Here is a 21,289-nt window from a genome sequence, read left to right on the forward strand (position 1 = left end):
CAGAGTTAGCATCTTTTCATTTGATTAATTACTGTTACAGTATTACTTTTAAAAAACAAATAATAGGTTTCTGTGACAATAAACAATTATTTTTGCAGCCTTACAAATGTTTTTAGAGCCAGACAATGACAGGAGAGAATCCCTTTTATATATACTGTCTTCTGGAAATACTATTAATCTTATTCCGTGTTGGTTATTAAATAGCCATTTTGTAACCGATAATATAAGTATTAGGCAAAGACTACCCATTACACAAACACTGTGGGAAAAGAATTTGTAAGAAAATGGAAGACTAAATAAGGCCTTGAATAGCTTTATTGAAATCTGTATAAATAAACATGCGCATTTCAAATGTAAACCCAAGTGAACTCAAGTGCAGACAAAATTTTAACCTCTGTCATGCAGGAGGTTAGTTTACATTTAAAAAAAAAAACCTCAAAGCAGCTTTAAAATACCAGGATGAAACACCAGTTTTAATATCAAGGTATAAAGCAAAGCCATGTCCAACATACCTCATTTATATCCTGGTCAAATGCAATTTTTTAAACTTTTTAATGCTAACATAAATAAATAATTTACCAAAATGTGCACTCACAGAGTGAACTTTTATTTACAATACACAATTTATAACCTATTGTATTTGATTAGTTCAAGTGAAGAACATCATACTTTTTGCTTTTTTTATTTTTTAAATTATTTGTTTAAACAGTGGGACACAAAGCAATTCTCCAGGTAGTAGATACGTGAAGTGTGCTCCCGCACTTAAAGAGCCCCTCTCAAAGGCAGTATTGTATACAAATCAACAATACATTCTTCCAACCAGATCAAAGGGAAAGCAGCAAATTAAAAAATGTTTCAAACTGTCACACTTATTTTGGCATCCTGGACCCCTGAACATAGTTAACTAAAATCCAATTCAAGGTTTGTATGCCTTATATACTGTACAGGTTCTGACTTGAACATGCAAATGCCAATTCTCTTACAATGAGTTACCTCTTCAGATATGCTGTAAGGCTATGGTGAATTCCATCAGGAACGCACAAAGTAAATTAACAGGCCCACCTTTAAAGTCATTTTGTTCATTAACAATTTAAAGGCAGGTTATATTGAAAAAATTCTCATCTAATCCCGATACACAGTCATTACTATGGATACAGAATACTAGTAAGTCTGACCCTATTACAGAGTAGTTTGCAAGCTGTCAAACTACAAAAACTGGGGAGAGAGAACTTACAGCACAATTTTAAATTTTGGACTGACACCAGATTAAAATTATGCATGTCTTATAAGCAAGATAACAGGAATTATGTCTGCAGAGTAGATTCCAACAAGCAACAAAGGATACTTACATTTAATTGAAAAACTTTTTGTTAATGCAGCATGAAATCCAGAACCTGTTCCACAGCAGCAGTAAGATGAACATAATATTCTGGATGCTCAACTATATCACAAAAGGTTAAAACACCTTTTCAAGCTATTTCTTGTATTGTGACCGAATTAAAAAAAAAAAAAAAATTTTTTTAGGGAGAAACAAAAATTTGCTGTTTCAAGAAAACTACTGCTTATATGACATTTTTACTTGTCGTCTGTGTGACAGCCTAAGGAACATGTATATATTCACCCAGAAACTAGACTTGGCAGTAGTATCCTTGCAGTACTAAGAAAATAAATGTCAGAAGTCCACAGATTTAACATTTTAGTTATTAACTCACATCCAAAACAAAAGAAAACATAATCCATCAGAACAGCAGCAGAAAACTTAAAAGGGGTTTATTTGTGATTTCCTATATATAGCTTGTGAATACAAGACTGTAAATGCATTAGAGACAATTTCTGTTTAAGTTTTTATTGTTTCACTTCAAGTACTGCACATGTTAAAATGTAATACAGATTTACATTCTGTTATCTGAAATTCCCCATCTCAGATTTTTATTCTTAATTTGGTAGGCAATTTCACTCTTCCAATAGGTATCCCCAGCAAGAAAAGTCTCTTTTATGGCTTCTAGTTCTTCCATTAGTTAGTGTGCATACAATTTTCATTTTCTATATCATTATCATTTTCATTGCTGTCTTCATCACTTTCTAGTGGGATGCCTGTGGCAGCTGAAGCACCTTGTTTAGTTTCCCGGTCAAGAGGGAAAAAGCCAGTTCCACTGATCGTGTCCTGTCTCTGGTAGAAGAGCACATATGCTGCTTTGGACTGTAAAAGAGAGAAGTGTAATATGCTCATGAGGGACCAAGCAAAACATTCACAATCCAAGTTATCCTTTTTTTTTTTTTCCCCTTATTCCAAGTCTACAAGTAAAATTACAAAGAAATCCAAAGCTTTCATATGAATTATTTTTGCATGTTAGAGCAAACCATTTTTGTTTTGTACTGTCCTTTGAAAGAACACAAACTACTACCTACAAATGTACTGCAAGGTTCATGATTTACTCTTCATTTTTCTTCCCTCAAGAAGGAAACATCATCAACAGTCCCAATTTTAGAAACACAAAAGGTACTTGCCACTATTTGGTCCTCACATGCAGTGGACACACTACTGTCATCGAAGTAGTACCATTTTCCATCATCCTTATTTTTTGCAAAAGCAGTATCTAGGACAAAAAAGGACCATGTCTAAGGACTTTGTGTCTTCATAGATGTAATACAATCAGTTGCTAGAGTTTGTTACTATCAAACAGTTGACATTTAACTAACTAAAACCTATTATCACTATTAGACTCATACTTTCACACTTTTTTTTTTTAAGCAAAGAAAGCTTAACCAATAACATTCCCCTTCTAAAGAGAATGTATAGTGAGAAAGGACAGTCAAAATAAAATCCCTCAGTCACTTTTTCATTTTTCTCTCTTCTTTCAAGGAGATGCACAATGTACAAACATACAGACAGCTAAGACAAAATCAGTTGTAAGAGTACAGTAGTTGTTTATGGAGCTCTTACGTTTTCTCTTTTCACAATACCCATAGATAGAAGTATAAAAGAACCTACAATTATCCTTGAAAGCTCATTTCGTATAGATTTTTGTGTTAGAATACTTGTGAAAGCATTTCAAGGTAATGAAAAAAATTGACCCTCAACCATTAAAAAATGCCATTGATTCAAAGTGGTCAGTACTTAAATCAAAATAAACATGGAAAGAAAGCTGACATGCAGAATGATGATATCTGAAATCAACTTACAATGCCCTCCTCCCATTCCTCCATAGTGGTTGGAGACAGCAATCAAGTTGTACCGGCAAGGCCCTGCATTGGGATTAATAAGGAACTCCGACATGTCCAAGTCGCTGTTTAAAACAAACAAACCAACCAACCACAAAAAAACAACCAAAAGAAGGTCATGTTAATAATATTTTTAACCATTTCACATTTTGGTGGTCTTTGAGCCCTTTACTTTATATTCCCCACAAAAAACACATACACCAGACTACACTGACAGTGCATTTCTTTCACTCTGTGAGGATTGGAACAGGAACCAGTAATCTTAGCCAAAACTATTGATAGAGTTCTTCCATATTTATCTACTGTTATTATTTTTCCAAGTTCATACTTTTCACCTACAAGCATTTTGTCATCAGTGTTTACTGGATCCACGCATGGAAGCTGAGAACAAAACCATTTTACTTAATTGCTGGATTAAACATATGCCCTAGTCATGCTAACTTTTACACTTCTAGCACCAAAATATTTAGGTTTCTTACTTTATTGGAAAGTCAACCAATGTATCCAACTTGTCCCTCATATATCTGCTGTACGAAAAGCGCTTCAGATGAACTACCAGTACGGGGGGCAGCGACCACAAGTCTAACTTCTTGGTAGCTTGCTGATGTTCTTTACAGTTTGGACAATACCTAAAAGAAAAAAAAAAATCAATTTTAAATAACTGCAGTCCATATGTATGTTAAAATACATTACCCTGGAGAAAGCCAGTAACATGGGAGGAACTGAATGAGCAAAAGCTGAAACACACACACATTCTATCTTCTGTTACTAATGCCATTGATATCGCTTCCAGTTTAAAATGTGAGGTGCTAGTGTGCAAGCGTGCTCACAGTGAAGCTCGACAGCATTTTAAACACAAAAGTAGCACCCCCCAATACAGGATTCTTGTCTCCTATAGTAGTCCCTGTAGCTTTAGTTAAAACACAGCTTTCTCATATTTTATAAAAAAAGACAAAGGGTTATGAAAATACTTCAGGAATACTGACTATATGAAAAGCCATAAATAACAGACAACTGTGGTTCTTCCAAGTTTCAATTTCCAAATTCATCCATCTCCCACCCCATCCCACCTACCACGAAAACCAGGTAACAGTGACTACTGGAACCTGAAAAAACTCCTTACTAAAAAAAACCCTTGCCTCCTTAGTAGGCAAGTACTGAACAGGCTGTGCCTTATAAATTTCTGCTCCCTGCAATGCATACTTGAATCTTTCAAGAACTAAGGCTCAGGGAGGAAGGTAAGTAAGAACAATGCATGGAAGCAATTCTTCTGTGAAGTAGTCTATGCATATTCTACATCTTGGTATCTAACAACTAAAGATCTAGGAAAAAAAGAGATGAGCCTGGATTAAAGAAGACTGCACAAGTGTCTTTACATAGCAACATCAGATAAAGACAAGAAATGAGGAGAACTGCAAGGGCAGGCTGTAATTGAAGAACTGCTTTCCCAGTTGGCTTAGAATATCTGGAATACGAATAGCACTGGACTAGGGATGATGAGCTCTCGTAGATTAGACCTGTGAAGACTTGACAAATGAAGAAAGAACGTGATTAATGACCTCTGGTGAGATGTATCTAGTAGTAAGTGCTTGACTTCAGCAGTAGTTGTATTTTGTAGTTTAAATACTCTGCTTAAAATGTGCTGCAAAAATGGGAGTGCTTCACCATATTTGTGTTATACAGTATCTCAAACAGTCTATCCAGTGTTGTATAATCTAGCCAACCCAGAAAAAAAAAAAAAGAGAATTTGTAAGTCAGCCCCTCCCCTGACCAAATAAAGGAGCATCTCTGGTGACAAAGGTTGGAAGTCTCCAAAACTTTTAAGTATCCACAAAAGAAAAAGTGGCAGACCCTCTTTTCAAACTTAATTCTGAGCTTCAGGTGTTGACGAAGGATGCTTATCCGCTAGAAAATTCCTGGAGAAGGATCTTATGGGAACATCCTATAATTGTGAATATTCAGATATGATTCCAAATCATAATTTGGAAGAAGCATGAATCAGAATGGAAGTCTCTGCCAAAACCCTAATGGTTGGAACATGAACCTGAGGGGTTCTACTGACTACAGACATCCCACATTCCACAAACCTGTTGTTTAGGCACATTCCTATTTCATGTATCAATACAAGGCAAGTTACGTATTTGCATAAAAAAACTTCCGTATGCACCAACCTTTCTCACCTCAGAAAGGAATACTTCTTTAAACCACTGTGTTGGATTTGGCACAGTATTATTCATTCACTGTGGATCACAGCTCACAGACTAGAATATGTTATGGATCTACCCTTCCTCCTAATTCTGAATGCATTAATTGTCTCCCATACAAACATAACCTTCTGTATATGGTAACTATTTTAGTTAGGCAATGGATCAAAATAGCACATTTTGAGGATTTTCAACTATGCTTGAAATGACAAGATTCAAAATACCATTAAGAAATCAATTAGGTATCTCTGTTAATGTTCAAGTGTGTTTTTGATTACATTTTGAGAAATACACCATGGAACATAATAATTTTAATTTTTTGTCCTTACCATGGGTCTTCAGCACCTAATTTTTCCTTTGTTGTGAACAGCTCAATGCAATCTTTTAATTTCACAAAAGGCTTTTTGGGAGGCTTATATTCCACACTTTCATGTTTTTCAAAATCCTAAAGAGAAGTATTTCTTGAGTTAAGAGAACAAATGAAACAAAACTCATTTTAGTGATGTCGTCTTACTATAAACAGTAACTACAAAGCTCCTACATATGGAAAAACTGATCAGAAACCATTCAAGCAAAAAGTTTTCACAGCTTCAGATTTACTTCCAAATTAGTAAGCCTCAGATTTGCTAATTACTTAGATGAGTAAATGAAGTTTATTTATGACAATATATTTACTATGAATAATGTGAAAAAAGATATACTAGCTTCTTCTTTTGAAGACTTACAATCTCTTATGTCACATTAAGTTGTGTTTTTCACATTTAAGTTTCATTAGTGCTGGAAAGGGGAGCAACATAAACAGCTTACCTCTGCTGCACTATCATCAAAATATCTCTTCTTCAATTCAGGATCCCAATCCAAAGCAAGGAAAGATCTTTCTAAGATTAAAAACATGTTTTCTCTTAATATTACTTCTTGCTTTACATGAAATTGTATTAACTTCGGGCAAACACTCTTCAAAATGAATTAAACAATGTTAGCATGAATTTAAGATGAAAAATTGAAGCATACACAATTTCTGCATTTGTAAGAGTTAATTACAATAACAAATTAATTAGTTATACAGAATTTACTACTGGAAAAAAAGATACATCAAATAGCACACAGAGAAAATGAAACACTATTCTATGGAAGTGGAGTCAGAAAAAAGTATCAGAATCAAATGTTGCCCAACCTGTTCCCCATGACTTACCATCAAGCCTAGGTTGCCTATCATCAAATCTAATATGCCTGGTATCATCTTTGATGTAGTTTATGTCAGTATTGCCTAAATTATTGAACTGGAATGTAAACAATCGCTTTTTGTGTCCCGTGAGTGGTTGACCTTTGCAAGTATCCTCAGTACATAATCCATTTTCAGAGTCATTGTCACCTCCAACTGAGTCTTCTGACTGGCTGTTTTCATTCTCTGAAGGAAGTTCCTGATCCTGGCTGGATTCATCATCTTGTTCATCTGTTTCCATTTCACCTGAAACAATCGGAAGAACAAGGAGGAAGAAATGAGGCAGAATAACAATAATTGAAAGACACCACAGAATTAACTTCGGTTTCAAATTGAACACAAAATACTAAACAAGTTTAGATATTCCAGTCTTACTTGGAGATCCTTCTTCATGTATTCCATTTGGGCCATTACCATTGATACCATGGTCCTTACAGCAATGTAGGGATCCTTCAGTGTCTTCACTTTCAGTACATGTTTTTACATATCGGCTAAATATAACAAATGAAAGCAACAGTTAGAATCAATGGATTTTTAAACATTACATTGCTCAAGCCAGATAATTAAACGGTTACAGCAAATCCTTTCTAGTGTACTGTATTCCTGCACTCCTTTCTGATTTACTCAGAATTAATAGTTTTATTGCCTAACATGTCTACTGTTATAGGCACATCTGAAATTCTGCTGGTCTATGACCTTACGTTTTTGGCAGTTAGTTGATTTTATACAACTTGATTCTTGGTATTAGTCTCTGTTTGTCCAGAAATCATTTCTTTAACTGTTCATTAACCATATTTTTTACACAAAAAAATATATGGGTTCACTTACAGAGAAAGTTATGTCAACAGAAAATGAAGCATAAATTTAAATTGGAGGTTATATGATTCTAATTTCTTCCGCATAATGACAATTATTCCAGTCTACTTTCAGAGAGTGTCTACCATCTAGTTTTACAACATAAATTAGTATATAAACTTGTACAGTAGATACAGGAGGTATAATCATAGCAGAATAATTGGCAAAACATTTCCATTTTACCAAGCCCTAACAAACAGCTATGTATACAGCAGAATTAATTTCCCTAAACTGACAATACAGATTGACTCCCTACTGTATTCTCAAATAATCTTTGGATGAGGTCATGCTAACAAAAAATCAAATGAAAATCCACACTAGTTCACATCTCAAATGGCTAAAATTTTAGATTTAATATATTTAACAGAAAGCAAATAAAAGACTAAGTACTCAAATCTAATCAGTTTGTTAGCAATGCATGTAAAAATAAGTGCCTACTGATTCCAACTATCAGCATTATTCATAACAAACACGTTTTTCTTTAAACAATAACCTTACCACATTCTTAGCAGCAGCAGGTTATACAGTTTATCTTCAGTATTGTTTCTAGGCACTGCTATGAGAAAAGGTTGACCAAACAGTGAAGAACCACTATGGCTGTAGCTAGTGTGCCTGCACTTTTCCCTTAAACAAACAGGAATTATAACTTGTTCTGTATCTTCTGTTCTATTGATAGCAATTTCAAATCTAAAAGAAAAACAAACAGAAATACAACGGACAACTGTCATTTAAAAGGCTACAAAGGGGAAAAATTAAAAAATAATAAAACTCCCAAGATTTGTCTTTATCTTATGATCAGGTTTTAGTCTTTTGCAAATAACTAAACAAACTGCAAAGAGACATGAAGCATGTTATCTGTACTTACACATAAATGTCATCACGTTCCATAATACTACTTAGATTTTCATCCATGCCAAATATCCTGTGGAACCTGTGATTGTATATGTCAGTAACAATCATCTAAAAAGAAAATGGAGTATACATCATTAAATCACGTTAATATGTGTTAAAATGTTCATTGTTGTGCTTCTTATAAGAAATCACTCTTACCTTATCTGCAGCAACACCAGACAAAGCTGACAATGCTGTGCAAAGATCCAATATATTTCCAATTTTGGGAACAACTACTTTGTACTAAAAAAAATAAAATGTCACTTTAATTTCTCAAGAGAACAAATATGCATGAGGAAAAAAACAAACAACTTATCACATGTTCAGCATACTTCACGTACTTCTTTCAGATTCTTGAACTTAAAGCGTAAAGTATGTAAATCAACTAACACAAATTCCGAAAGCTGCTGAAAACGTAGTAACCTTCACAACTTTATTCATATGAACACACACACTTTGAATACTACATTTATTAGTTCATATAATGCTTTTTTTTGATGTTGTTTTACTTTCTCCATAAGAAGACTAACAGTACCAATTACTTAGATTTATATTTCAACAGCACCTACTTATTTAAGCATTTAAATAGTATGCATGCTATTGACTAGATTCTTAAATTTGGAATACATCACAAGTTGTTTATAAAGTATTACTGGGAAAAAAGACAATGGCAGGCAATGGATAAAGAGTGAATTCTAATTTCGCATGCAGAGAGAGAACCTGATGATTAACAGAGAAAACCTCTCTGTGGCTTCCCTTAGTGCAGTACACCTGCAGTTTGTAATGAAACTCCACACAGGACTCTTACCTGTTATTTGCATAATAAATAAAGACAGGATTAATTAGAAATAAGGTACTATAACTTTGAGATTAATTGCCAAGTACAGCATGTGTTTGGTATCTCCTTAAGTCTTATAGTTATTTAGACTCACAAAAGCTCTACTGAACTTGTACTCTTCCCAAACTCTATTCATTCCTGCATAACCATCTCACATATCATACAGGGTCATCTTCAGCTACTGTGTGTCCCTTGTGCAAACCTGTTCTCACAAATAATTAAATTTCTAGCAGGCTCATCTCCCACTAGTTAATACATGTCCCTTTATCTTTGACTTCCCTAACTCATATTGCCTAAGGGAGAACACTCCCTTTTCCCCCACTTTCCTTCTTATAGTACTCTGATTTCAGGTGTTAAAGCCTTTTTGCAAGTCTGCGTAACTGCCCATGTCTTATTTATTTCACCTATCCTCGCTTACCCATGAGGTACAGCTAGAACCATTTCATCATGAATTTGTTACCATAAACTATGTACATTGTTTCATGCCATTCTAAGGTGTATAATACCATCCTTCCTAAAAAAGGCAAAAGAGATACTCTTTACAAAGAAATCTCATCTGAAATTTTTTCTTTTGACTATTAAGTGATAGCATAGAATTCAGGACTACCTAATATATTTAGTCATGGAGGTTTTTGCACCACTTATTACCAATATCTGCCTTTTGAGGCTAAGAAACTGAGGAATTAAATCTGGATTAAGTGTATAATTTTTTTTTTATATAATATTATACAAATTCATTATAGCAACACTAAAATAAAAAATGAGGACAGCATACATTTTAAAGATGAAGAAGCCTTATTAACACAACCATAAAGAAATTACCAATATCTTCCTTGAAACTGATAGAAATGTAAGAAGGTATGTATAGTCTTCCTCAAGCTTTCTAAGTGGGACTTCAGAACACATAGCAGAAAACTAAAGCTTGTTGGATTTGCTTATTGTACTTATACATTTAAAAAATGCAAAGGAACTCAGGTTCACTGTTAATGCCACATGAATCAGGAGTTTTGTACATAAACCACAAGGCTTACCTGCATAGGCTTTGCAAGTGGATCCATTCTAACTAAATAAACTTCCAAAGTGCGTTCTTTTTTCATGGGTAGTGGAAGTGTCAAGTAACAAAAGGGATCAAAGGTTACAGATATCTTAGCACATTCAGGACAAACTAGTGTGGATTTAAAAAGGCCATGAAATATATCTACAATGATGGAATCATTTCTTTTTAAATGGTTTTCCCAGGCTTCTTCAGCAACCACCTGTAATTAAAGCACGACCTCGGTTATGACAAAGTAGTAGGAAATGAATAGTGAGAATTATTAGTAAGAGTACTCGATAGAACATTCTCAGTTACCACCTAAACATAGAAATCTCACTCCAAAGGCCCTGTAAAATATGTTACTACTATCAGGATCCCAGGTTAAAAGATGTAAGTTTTTCCTAGGACAGAGATTCTCTCAGTGGCATTACATAGTCTGAGAGAGACTTCAAGTGGCTTGGGGCAAGACAAAAGCAAATAAAACTAAAAATTCCATTTGAAGTAACTCATACTCGTAACAAAAGAAATTATCTGTATGCTTGTAGCTCAATGCTAGAAGAGTTTCCCTAAAGTAACAGTACTGGAGAGAGACAGAATGCTGCATACTGTAGATATAAGACTAAAAGAACAACAGAATGGAAATTGTTTTTCCAACTGAACTCAGCATTGAATTGAACAAAAAGGTCTTAACCAAGCCTTAAACCCTCCCACTCCCCCAGTTATCTTCCAAATAAACAGAAATTTACACAGGTACTTGAACAAGATCTCCATTTTAAGGTCTTGGCTTATTTTCTGAAATCTCTTCCGGAAAAAGCAACACATGATCAGTGTCCCAACCCTTCAGTGCACAATCATGTAGAAGTATCTTGCAACGTATAGCCTTGACTAAAATGAAGATGAACACCAAAAACACTACCTTGTCTGGTCTCCCGTCTGCATCCTTTAACTGAATGTAAGGCTTTTTCCTAATTCGATTCAAATCCTCATGTAATCCATCCAAGAGAAAAGCCAGTAGCTCTTGACAATCTTGTTGCTGATAACCAGAAAATTGTGGTGCAAATCGTCCCACTTGTGTCTAAAAAAAATAAATACAAATACTTCTGGTACCGTAATTGTTATAAAGAATAACTACTTCTGAGATGCTACAGCAGGAAGTTGAAAAGCTTATCTTTTTTAACTTTATAAGATAAGCTTTTCAATGGAGACAGGAAGCCAAACCTAATTCTCAAAGACCAAAGCATAAGGACAGTTGAAACCTATTTAAATATACAACCAAGTGTTTTAACAGTTAAATGAATGGACTGCACACTGATGAATTTACTTTAAATTCTTATTCTTGCATATTTCCATACATTTTGTATACTTAAACTACAAAACCAAAACTGACAATGTACATTCAAGTTAAATTCCCCACTGACCTTAAATGCTCTTGGGGTAACATAGCTGTATTTTCCTGACCACATTTGCTTGATAAGCTCTGCATAAGATTTTGCTATTTCACCTCGCATTCCTAAAGGATTGTCAAAATTCAGCTCTTCTTGGTATTTATCATTGAGGAAGTATTCTGTAAGAGGAGGTGTGTTGCTCAGACACTGTAAACAGAAATACAGAATTTTTAGAACAGTGATTTGAATTACTTCTAAACAAAGAATGAACTTTGTTAAAGCAACCATGAACAATACTTTAAACTGTAATGCCTAGTGCCCATGGTGGGGGGGGGGGGAAGGTCTTTTCCAGAAATAATGGTTTTAAACGAAGACTGGCTGCAGTTACCATTACAAGTTATGCACAGATAATATTTCTCAAAAGCTTTACGTCAGAATTTATTAGACATAGTAGTCCAGCCAACCACAGTGTGACAACACAATTTGTATCGAGGTTCAAAACAAACAAAAGAAGGTGGTTCTTGATACATGAATAGTAGCTTTATGAAACTCCTTGCTGAAAGTTGTTATAGATGCTCAAAGTTTACAGGGCCTCAAGGAGAGACTGCATAGATACTTGGAAGAGAGAGCCAATAGGGCTTATTAAATCAAATTACACCACATTCAGAACAATATGTAAGCAGAAAATAGTTGAAAACTGAGCGAGATTTTTTTTGGCAGGGGTGGGAGGGAAGGGAAGGTGAGGATGCTTGCTCTATTCCTTCTCTTCCTAGGCATCTGCTTATGGATGCTGTTGAAGACAGCAATCTATGCTAGATGGACTAGACCTTGAATCAGAATTGGTGCAGCCCTTCCTATGTTCCTTTAAAGTTTGTGAAGCTGTTTAGAGCTGAAACTAGTTCAAGGAAAGCAAAGGCCTTGGTTTAGACTGAGATAATGACCCATCCTCTGTACCAGTTTGTCTCTTCTGTCAGCACTTAGAGATAGCAGGATGTAATCACTGAAGTATGATTTACAATTCTAGGAAACCACTTCGAATTTTTGTGTGCTACTCCTCACACTCCTTTAAACAAAAACTTTTCCATCACTCGGAAATGATCCTCATGCTATGCCTTAGCATATAAATTTAGCAAAGTTTCTTCATTAAATATCATAAGCTTTTCTGCATTCTTTCCTCTATTAAAGATTCCAAGAAAGGTCAAATATTTCATCAGTCTCATCTGCCTCTCTGCAAACAAGGGGAAGAACAAAAATTTTAGCTCCACACACGCTACTGCGTTAGATGCAACAATTGAGACTGGAAGAATTACAACGCAAAATCAGTCATTTGCTGTAGAGAGCTGAGTTTCATGCCCATAGCGCACTCCTCTCTTTCTCTCCCTCCTCACCTAAAGCTTTCACGAGCTGTCAACACTGCAAAAAAATCCTGATATTATAGGCCCTTTTGGACACTGAGGGTTGAAGAAAGCTCATTTTTCTCTTGCTACATGGCAAAGAGCTTTTATTCCTGCTAGTGGTGATCCCAAGCCCCCCCCGCCACCCCCCAGATACGTGTTGTCAGTTCTGAATTGATCCATGCAGCTAAGAGGAGAAACACTTGGTCTCTCAAATCCATACAGAAGTGGTCAGAGTTTTCAAAAGATTATTTTTAGCTTCAACCTAAATGAATGGATGGACTACCAAGTTCCACCAGATACTCAGAAACAATACAGTGCAAACCATGCTAAACTAACTATAAATAAAACTACACTTTAGGTAAAATTGCATGTTCAGCCTGAGTGATGTGACAAATCCTACTGCCCAAAGAAGTCCTGCCCTTTCTCTGCTGATGATCATCTGATTGGACAATAAACATATTCACCTCACTAACCTGTCAAAAAACTATTTTTCCTCCTCACTTTTCTTCTGGATTATTTTTGGGCTGGTTTAGGAGATCAAATCAGTTCAGCTCATCAGCTTAGTGTGACAAATGTCCAGAACAAGGAACTAAATAATGCAAAACCAGTAAATTTTTCTATAGGTTCTTAGTCAAGCACTATACAATGTGCTGACAGGGTGTTGTTTCACCCAAAAACTGATTTCTCTTTTTCTAGTTTTCACCTGATAAATTAGTTTTGTCACTTTCTCAGAATATTAATTTATATTTGTATGTATAAATCAGGAAGATTACTACCGGTAATTTCCCTTTTTCCTTATAACAATTTCCACATTCCAACATAAGATGACACTGATGGTAGTACTGGAATGCACAAATATCTATCTGAACACGGGAATTTCTGAGATATAGAGATGACATCTTTTCTAAAATATCAGATGCCACACCTTTTAAAAGAGTAGCTGCTAAAGGAATTAATACAGTTGGCCACATACCCACTGATCTTTTCAACATAACTGACAAAGCTAAATAACTACAAGCATGCAAGGCTGACAATGGAGAACTATTTAAGATCATGATTAAAGTCACAGGGGAAAAAAGCATTCAGAAGTGAATTTGAAAGGAAGCCTACATTCTTTTTTTCTCATGATGTGATATGTTGTAGGTTATCAAGGTAGCCTTACGGAAAGCATCAATTAAAAAAAAAAAAGATTAGAACCAAGACAATCTACTAGACAGCAAAGTCATCAGATTTATGTGTCCTGTTCAACCTAGTCGTTTTGGTTTTTTTGTTTGTTTTTTTTTAAAACACAGACATAGGTAAACTAACAAGTATACCAACAGATGAAGAATAATAGAAACCAAAAAAGCTAAACAAATATGGTAAAACTACAGGAAACTGTTTGTGACTAAAGAAGTAACAGAATGGCACTGCATTTCAGGTACTGCAGTCTCCACAAGTTTTCTTTAACCAACAAAACTTCTGTAAAGTGGTCAGTCTCTGAACCCAAACTGGTCGTTTAGCTAAATGATCACAGGAAAAGATGGAACAGAATGTAGAAACTCCAAGATCAACTATGAGACAAACCACAGAAGAGAAGGATCGGTCTTCAGCATGACAAAGGTTAACACTGAAATTATGGTTCCATGTTACATATTAATTACTTGGAAAAAAAGGAAGAAAAAAAGATTTTTCTGTAGCAGAGCAGTCTGTGGATAACAACTATTTATGTAATCAGTATCAAGAGATCATAATCAACCTCCAAGAAAATTAGACGAACAATGCAACAGGACGAAACAATGCTTTGCACAATTTGTGCATCAACTGTATTATGCAACACTGTACGCATTGTTGATGTACATACACATGCATACAAACACCCTGGAAGAATTCTAAATTATGGGGTCAAAAAGGAGACCTAATCACCTCTAAAGACACATATAGTCTACTGTTTAGAAAGCATAGCTGTAACTAGTAGGGTGTTGGAGGCATTTAAATGCACAGGAAAATTAACAATAAATAATCTTTATTTTTAGTGCCTTATATATATTAATGCTGTAGCCTCACTGGAATACTGTAATTCCAATACTAGACTATGATCTTGTTAGCAAGTCTACCAGTCCTATGAAACCTTCATACAGGTGGAAATAATAAAAATAGTCACATTATACTTCTCTAAATCCACGTAATTTAAGTATGGAAAAACTCTGCAAGGACTCTGATTGTTTAACTGATAAAAAGAAAATAAAATGAATGAAAAAAGAGAGCCACCAAGACAGTCAGTGGCCTGGGAGCACCTGCCCTGTGAGAAAAGGCTGAAGCATCGGGGCTTGTTCAGCCTGCAGAAGAGACTGTTTCAGGGAGACTCAACAGCAGCTTTCTAGTACCTACAGAGAAGTTAAGGAGAAGATGGAACCAGTCTCTTCACAGTGATGCGTAGTGGGAGGACAAGAAACAATGGGCATAAGTTGAAACAAGAGAGGTTAAGGATATAAGGAAAAAAGTTTTCATTGTAAGAACAGTCAAGCAGTGGAGCTGAGAGGCTGTGCAGCCTTCTTGGAGGTTTTCAAGACCCAACTGGATAAAACCCTGGGCAACCTGGTCTGACCTCAGCGCTGACCTTCCTTTGAGCAGGAGGTTGCACTAGAAACCTCCTGAAGTTCCTTCTAGCCCGAATTATCCTATGATCCTAAGGTAACGAGGAAACATTTATTCACATCCCATAAGGGATATTACATAGAAATAATGATAAAAATAAAAATTCAAAGCAAAGAAAACATCATTACTGATTATGCCAGTTAACCGGGGAAATGCGGAGCAGACAGTAAGATCATGAAATTGAGCTAAAAATTGAGTGTTCCTCTAAGTATCATGGTTCTTCAGCTGTCCTACTTGATAACAATTTTATGCAAGGGGCACTGAAATTTCATATTTCAGCCTTCTAATAGAAGACCAAGAGCTGACTGACTAAAAGAAAGATCCAAGTAATAGGAGAAAAAGTGAATTACTTTACACCTGTCTATCCTACTTTTGTCTGAAGCGCTTTGTGTCAGACGTGGTGAAAAGTGCTCAGCTAATACACACCTTAACCCAAACTCTGTATGCCTACGGCAGCTGAAACAGAGCACTAAAAACTTAATCATTTCAGGTTTTGGTGAAAGATGTTATGTTTTGTCTGGATAAACTCACAGCCATAAGTAACTGTAGAGGGAATGTTAATCATCTTTCTGAAGAAAGAAAACTGCTGAAATACCCCATTGCAAAGCTCTCAACAGCTGTTGTTCAAAAGTCAAGTACATATATATAATCACACTGATGGAAAAAACATAAAAATGAAAAGGTGGGGGAAAAAAAAAAGAAATGTTTTTAATTAAAACTTTTACTTTCATTCTTCTCCTATTTTTGAATCACAAAATAAAAACTTTGTGAACTCTCAGGTTTTCACTGCAAAAGAAAAAAAAAAAAAAAACACATTTCCCACAGAGCTCTAATCACTAGTACCCTACCAAAAGGGCAAAGCAATACTTAGGAAACATCCACAGGTGGCAGCACAGCAATGCTTCAGGAGATTCATATTTTTCTTATTTTTTTCAGCTTAGAACATAGCCATGTACATAAGTGAATGTGAATAAAACGCCTACTTGCCAAATACTCTTCTTTTTTTTTTGCTTGATATGGGTTCAAGCACTCATAATAGTATGTTTTCATAAAGTCCACAAGCTCTCTTTTGTCTTTCCTGTTTTATTTAATGATCAGATCTGCGAAAGCAGACATTTAGGCCTTAATAATAAAAATCAAGCCTTAGGTGTTAGCACTGAAGCAAATTAAAATTAGATATATGGAATACCCCTTCAAAAGAATCTGAAAAATCTATACAAAAGAAAAGTTCCAATACAACCAAAATATGAAATAATACTGAATTATTGCTTTTTTTTTTAAATAAGAAACAGTGATAAGAGAACAGCACTTGGGAGAAATACAATGGTATCTTAACCTTCTTGGCCTTACTCCTACTCAGCTTGCAGCTGTTTGTGGTACCAGAGAGAATCTTACTCACCTCTTCACCATCTCTCCTCTAGTTGTCTTGAGCTTTGTAACACTGAAAGCCCCTACTTGGAAAAGCAAAGGTCTCTACAATAATCACTTAGAAGGATGAAGGGGCAAGCCCAACCTTAATGAACTTGCAACAAAATTTAAGAAACTGCCAGGATTATCACATTTCTATCTAGTATGGTTACAGGGCAAAAACCTTCAGACAAGTTGGTCAGACTCTGGAGAGCAAGATGTGCAAGGAACTGGCCCTCTTCTTCAAGGAACACTGATAACAGTTCTGATGCAACCCATCTTCACTGTACATGAGACGAGAGCAAAGAGAAGCTGTCTGAGAAATTACGTGGTTTCTGAAGCAGAAATGGCTCTTATGTGAATACTAAGGGGCCTCAATGCTGTCTGGGAAGGATGAAGACTGAGAAAAGTGGTAATCAGCAGGAGAGTAGATAAACTAAACTATGCTTCTGTTGAAGGAAGCTACATTGATTACACTCAGCACTGACTGAATGGAAGGGATCAAAGCAGAGCTTTTGGAATAGAACATGAATGGAATTGGAAACTATTTCAGAGTCTAAAACTATACAGTAAACTCTTTTGTTTAAAGAAAACAGATTTATCCTGATAAACAACCCTGTGTTGACATAATTGTGAAGGAAGACACCATAAAAGGTAAATAAGCTAGAGCAGATAACCAAAACAGATCAGAGAATCACAGAATAGTTGAGGTTGGAAGGCACCTCTGGAGATTGTCTAGGCCAATCCCTTGCTCAAAGAAGGGTCACATAGAGCAGGTTGCTTGGGATTGTGTCCAGTCAGGTTTTGAACATCTCCAAGGATGGAGGCTCCACAGCCTCCCTGGAAAACCTATTCCAGTGTTTGATAACCCTCATTGTAAAACAAAATTTCTTATATTTAAATGGAATTGCTTGTGCTTCAGTTTGTGCCCATTGCCTCTTCTCCTTTCAGTGGGCACCACTGAGAAGAGTTTGGCTCAGTTTTCTTTACTCTCTTCCACCAGGTATTTCTACACATTGATAAAATTGCTCTGGAGCCTTCTCTTCTCCAGGCTGAACAGTCCCATCTCTCTCAGCCTCTCCACATAGGTCAGATGCTGCAATCCCTTGATCACCTTTGTGGCCTTTCACTGGACTTGCTCCAGTATGTCCCTGTCTCTCTTGTACTGGGGAACCCAGAAGTGAACCCAGCACTCCAGGGGTGTCTCGCCAGTGCTGAGTGGAAGGGAAGGATCACCAATCTCAGCCTGCTGGCAATACTCTTCTCAATGCAGCCCAGGAGGCTGCTGGCTGCCTTGGCCCAAGGGCACATTGCTGGCTCATGTTCAGCTTTTTGTCCAGCAGGACCCCAGGAGCTTCTCTGCCAAGCTGCTTTCCATCTGGTCACCTGCCCCCCCCCCCCCCCCCCCCCAGTGTGTACTGGTGCCTGGGGTTATTCCTCCCCAGGTGCAGGCCTTTGCATTTCCTTTGATTGAACTTTATGAGGTTCCTGTCTGCCCGTTTCTCCAGCCTGTCAAGGTCTGTCTGAATGGCAGGACACCCATCTGGTGTATCAGCCCCTCCTCCCAGCTTTGTGTCATCTCTAATCTTGCTGAGGGTGCACTCTCCTCCATCATCCAGGTCAAAGCCTAGAGCACCCAATATTCCCAAGCAGAATTCCCTAGTCTGCCATCCACATACTATCCAGGCCCATCCCTTCATTGCTTCCAAGATTAGACAAGGTCAAATGTGTTCAGAGTGCTTTGGCCGTAGGCATTACACCTCTAGCCAGAATAATCCAGTGTTACTCCGATAACAGTAGGAGGTGAAATTAATGGCAAATTAGTGCAGTGAAACGTATGCTTTCAGTGTAATTGGAAAAAAGGTAGAAGTGGTGGCAAGAGGAAGAAGACAGTAGAACTTGAAGTCTGCGAGACCTTACTGTGTTAAGAACACATCATACTTTCACTAAAAAGCACTTTCATGGATTTCTTAGATAACATTAAAGTCTGAACAATACTTTCTTGGAGAGATATAGTAGGTGGAACTGAAAAGATACTTTACACTTCCTTGCTAAGAAAGCTGCCAAATAATGCATTTGAAAAAACACACCATTGAGGACATAATAAAGGTACCATGCCAAACTAACAGCTGCACTGCTCAATAAACACCTAATTTTCTTACCCAGAGCATTGTCTTGTGAATCAGCAAAATTGTATTTATTAATTTATACTACAGTTTTTCAGAACTTACTTGAACATTTGATTTGCTAGATATAACTAAAAAGCAATGAAGTCAAAGTTGACATGATTTAGAACGCAGACCTCAGAATTAAATCCAGTTAACACAATGGTATACTGATGTGAACTGTAATAAGTTTGTTAAGCTGTGGAAGATTCCTAAAGGCAATAACCCATGCTTGTAATTCTCACCTAAAAGGTTACTCTTAAATCTACATATATGCAAATTCATGTATACAAGTTTAACAAAGGTTTCAATAAGTAAACAAAATTATTGTTTTTAATCAGTCTAGCCTGACGAACAGTGCAGCATCATAAAAAAAATTCACTATGTACTAAGAATATTCTTTTAATTCAACTTTTAAAAGACAATTCTGGTTCATACACTAGACACAAAAATATATTCTTTTTTTTTCTTTACAATAGCATAATGATGCAATTTAGTAATCAAGAAAGGTTACATATAGCATTTTTATTTAGAACGGATGCTGCAAAATGTGTGTCCCTCCCCCTTTCAGTTTAGCCATCTTTTGTGCAGCATGCTAAAAAAAAATTTGAATTACTTCCTGCACTGTTCAACTTCTCTTCAAGTATCCTCATGAAAACATTTTTAGAAACAAGAATAAACTGAATTTTATGGATGCCTTATGTAAACAAATATGGAATAACTATGGAATAACCCCATATACCACTACAGGCTGGGGGCTGACCAGCTAGAAAGCAGCTTTGCATAATATGACCCAGTGGTCCTTTTCTGTGGAAATGTGGAAGAGCCAGCAGTGCATCCCTGTGGGAAAGGTGGCCAACTGCACGCTGGGCTGTATTAGCAATAGTAGCCAGAGGCAAAGGGAAGCAAGTCTTCCCCTCTATTTGGCATTTGTGAGACTGCTGCTGGAGCACTGTCCTGTTTAGCACTCCTCAGTGAAAGAAAGAGTGGAGGAGGGCCACCAACATGGTCGGGGGGCTGGGGAACAACATACAAGGAAAGGTTGAGAGCTGTATGCATTTGTTCAACCTGAAGAAGACAAGACTAAGGGGAGAGCTCGTGGCTGTCTGCAGCTACCTCATGGGAGGCTACAGAGAAGTGGAGCCAGACTCTTCTCAGAAGTGCATGCTGACAGGACTAGTGTAATGGACACAAAGGGGAGGTGGGACCCATGATCATTCTGGGGTCCCTTCTAACCCAAGTTATTCTCTGATTCTATATATAAAGAAGGGATAGAAAATCTGCAGACTATGAAATTCTGGAATATTTTTTCTTTGAACAAATTTCAACAACTTCATAAACTTAGCTTACAAATGTGTCTGAATACTTTTTTTCTGAACAGGCTAAAGAAGGAATTCAACATTTTTTTTTTTTTTTTTTATTTCACCCAAAGAAATCACAAACATAAGTCGGGAATCCTTGTGATGACAAATGAGGAGATTAACTCTGAAGTATGCTTGGTTAAGATCTAGTATCTTTATACTCAGCAGGAAAAAAATGTGAACAAGAACTTCACAGTTTTTTGACATAAGACTGCTTTGATGACAAAACATGAGTTCCAGAACTAAACAAAACCAAATTAAACTATTAGTTCTTTCTGATCATTAATTAATCTACCACTGCAGCTTCCACTTAAAAGGACTAATTTTTTGTCTTGATAAGAGTAATACTAGGTATACTAGTATTTCTCTTGCAATCATAGCAAAGAAACAAGCTATTACATTCCTGTAAAATATCTCATCCATGAAATAGCAGCTATTTAAAGGGGAAAGGTCAAAGGGAAATATGTTCAAAGGTTCCCTGCATGTTAACCTGTGCACTAAGTACATGATAATTAGTTAGAAGTAAAGGCCCAGTAATCCACCAGTCATCTGCTTTTTGACACTTCAGCACTACAATCTGTACTCAAGCGCATCCCAAAATGAAAAAGTATTTTTCGTGACATGCATGCATGGTAATCATTACAAAAAGCAAAGAATCCCACTTAAGGG

At 36.3% G+C, this 21,289-nt stretch overlaps 1 protein-coding gene across 4 annotated transcripts in view; it reads right to left on the reverse strand.

Moving 5' to 3' along the window:
* Positions 1-297: 297 nt before the first annotated feature.
* The window catches only part of USP15 (ubiquitin specific peptidase 15), a 70,701-nt gene continuing 49,709 nt past the window's right edge, over positions 298-21,289 (reverse strand). For 3 of the 4 annotated variants that reach the window (XM_050914512.1, XM_050914480.1, XM_050914644.1), the window contains 14 exons: positions 11,687-11,860; positions 11,185-11,343; positions 10,264-10,488; positions 8,554-8,637; positions 8,369-8,463; positions 8,002-8,190; positions 7,024-7,139; positions 6,619-6,894; positions 6,234-6,304; positions 5,756-5,871; positions 3,702-3,851; positions 3,184-3,287; positions 2,509-2,597; positions 298-2,200 (listed from right to left, as the gene is read on the reverse strand). In XM_050914512.1, the coding sequence (XP_050770469.1) occupies positions 2,015-2,200; positions 2,509-2,597; positions 3,184-3,287; positions 3,702-3,851; positions 5,756-5,871; positions 6,234-6,304; positions 6,619-6,894; positions 7,024-7,139; positions 8,002-8,190; positions 8,369-8,463; positions 8,554-8,637; positions 10,264-10,488; positions 11,185-11,343; positions 11,687-11,860 (2,034 nt within the window). In that variant the 3' untranslated portion in view covers positions 298-2,014. Of the gene's footprint in view, positions 2,201-2,508; positions 2,598-3,183; positions 3,288-3,701; positions 3,852-5,755; positions 5,888-6,233; positions 6,305-6,618; positions 6,895-7,023; positions 7,140-8,001; positions 8,191-8,368; positions 8,464-8,553; positions 8,638-10,263; positions 10,489-11,184; positions 11,344-11,686; positions 11,861-21,289 lie in introns of those variants that run through there. The other variant, XM_050914566.1, reaches the window with a different exon arrangement.

This window comes from Gymnogyps californianus, chromosome 1 (assembly GCF_018139145.2).
Source record: "Gymnogyps californianus isolate 813 chromosome 1, ASM1813914v2, whole genome shotgun sequence".
NCBI classification, from domain to species: domain Eukaryota; kingdom Metazoa; phylum Chordata; class Aves; order Accipitriformes; family Cathartidae; genus Gymnogyps; species Gymnogyps californianus.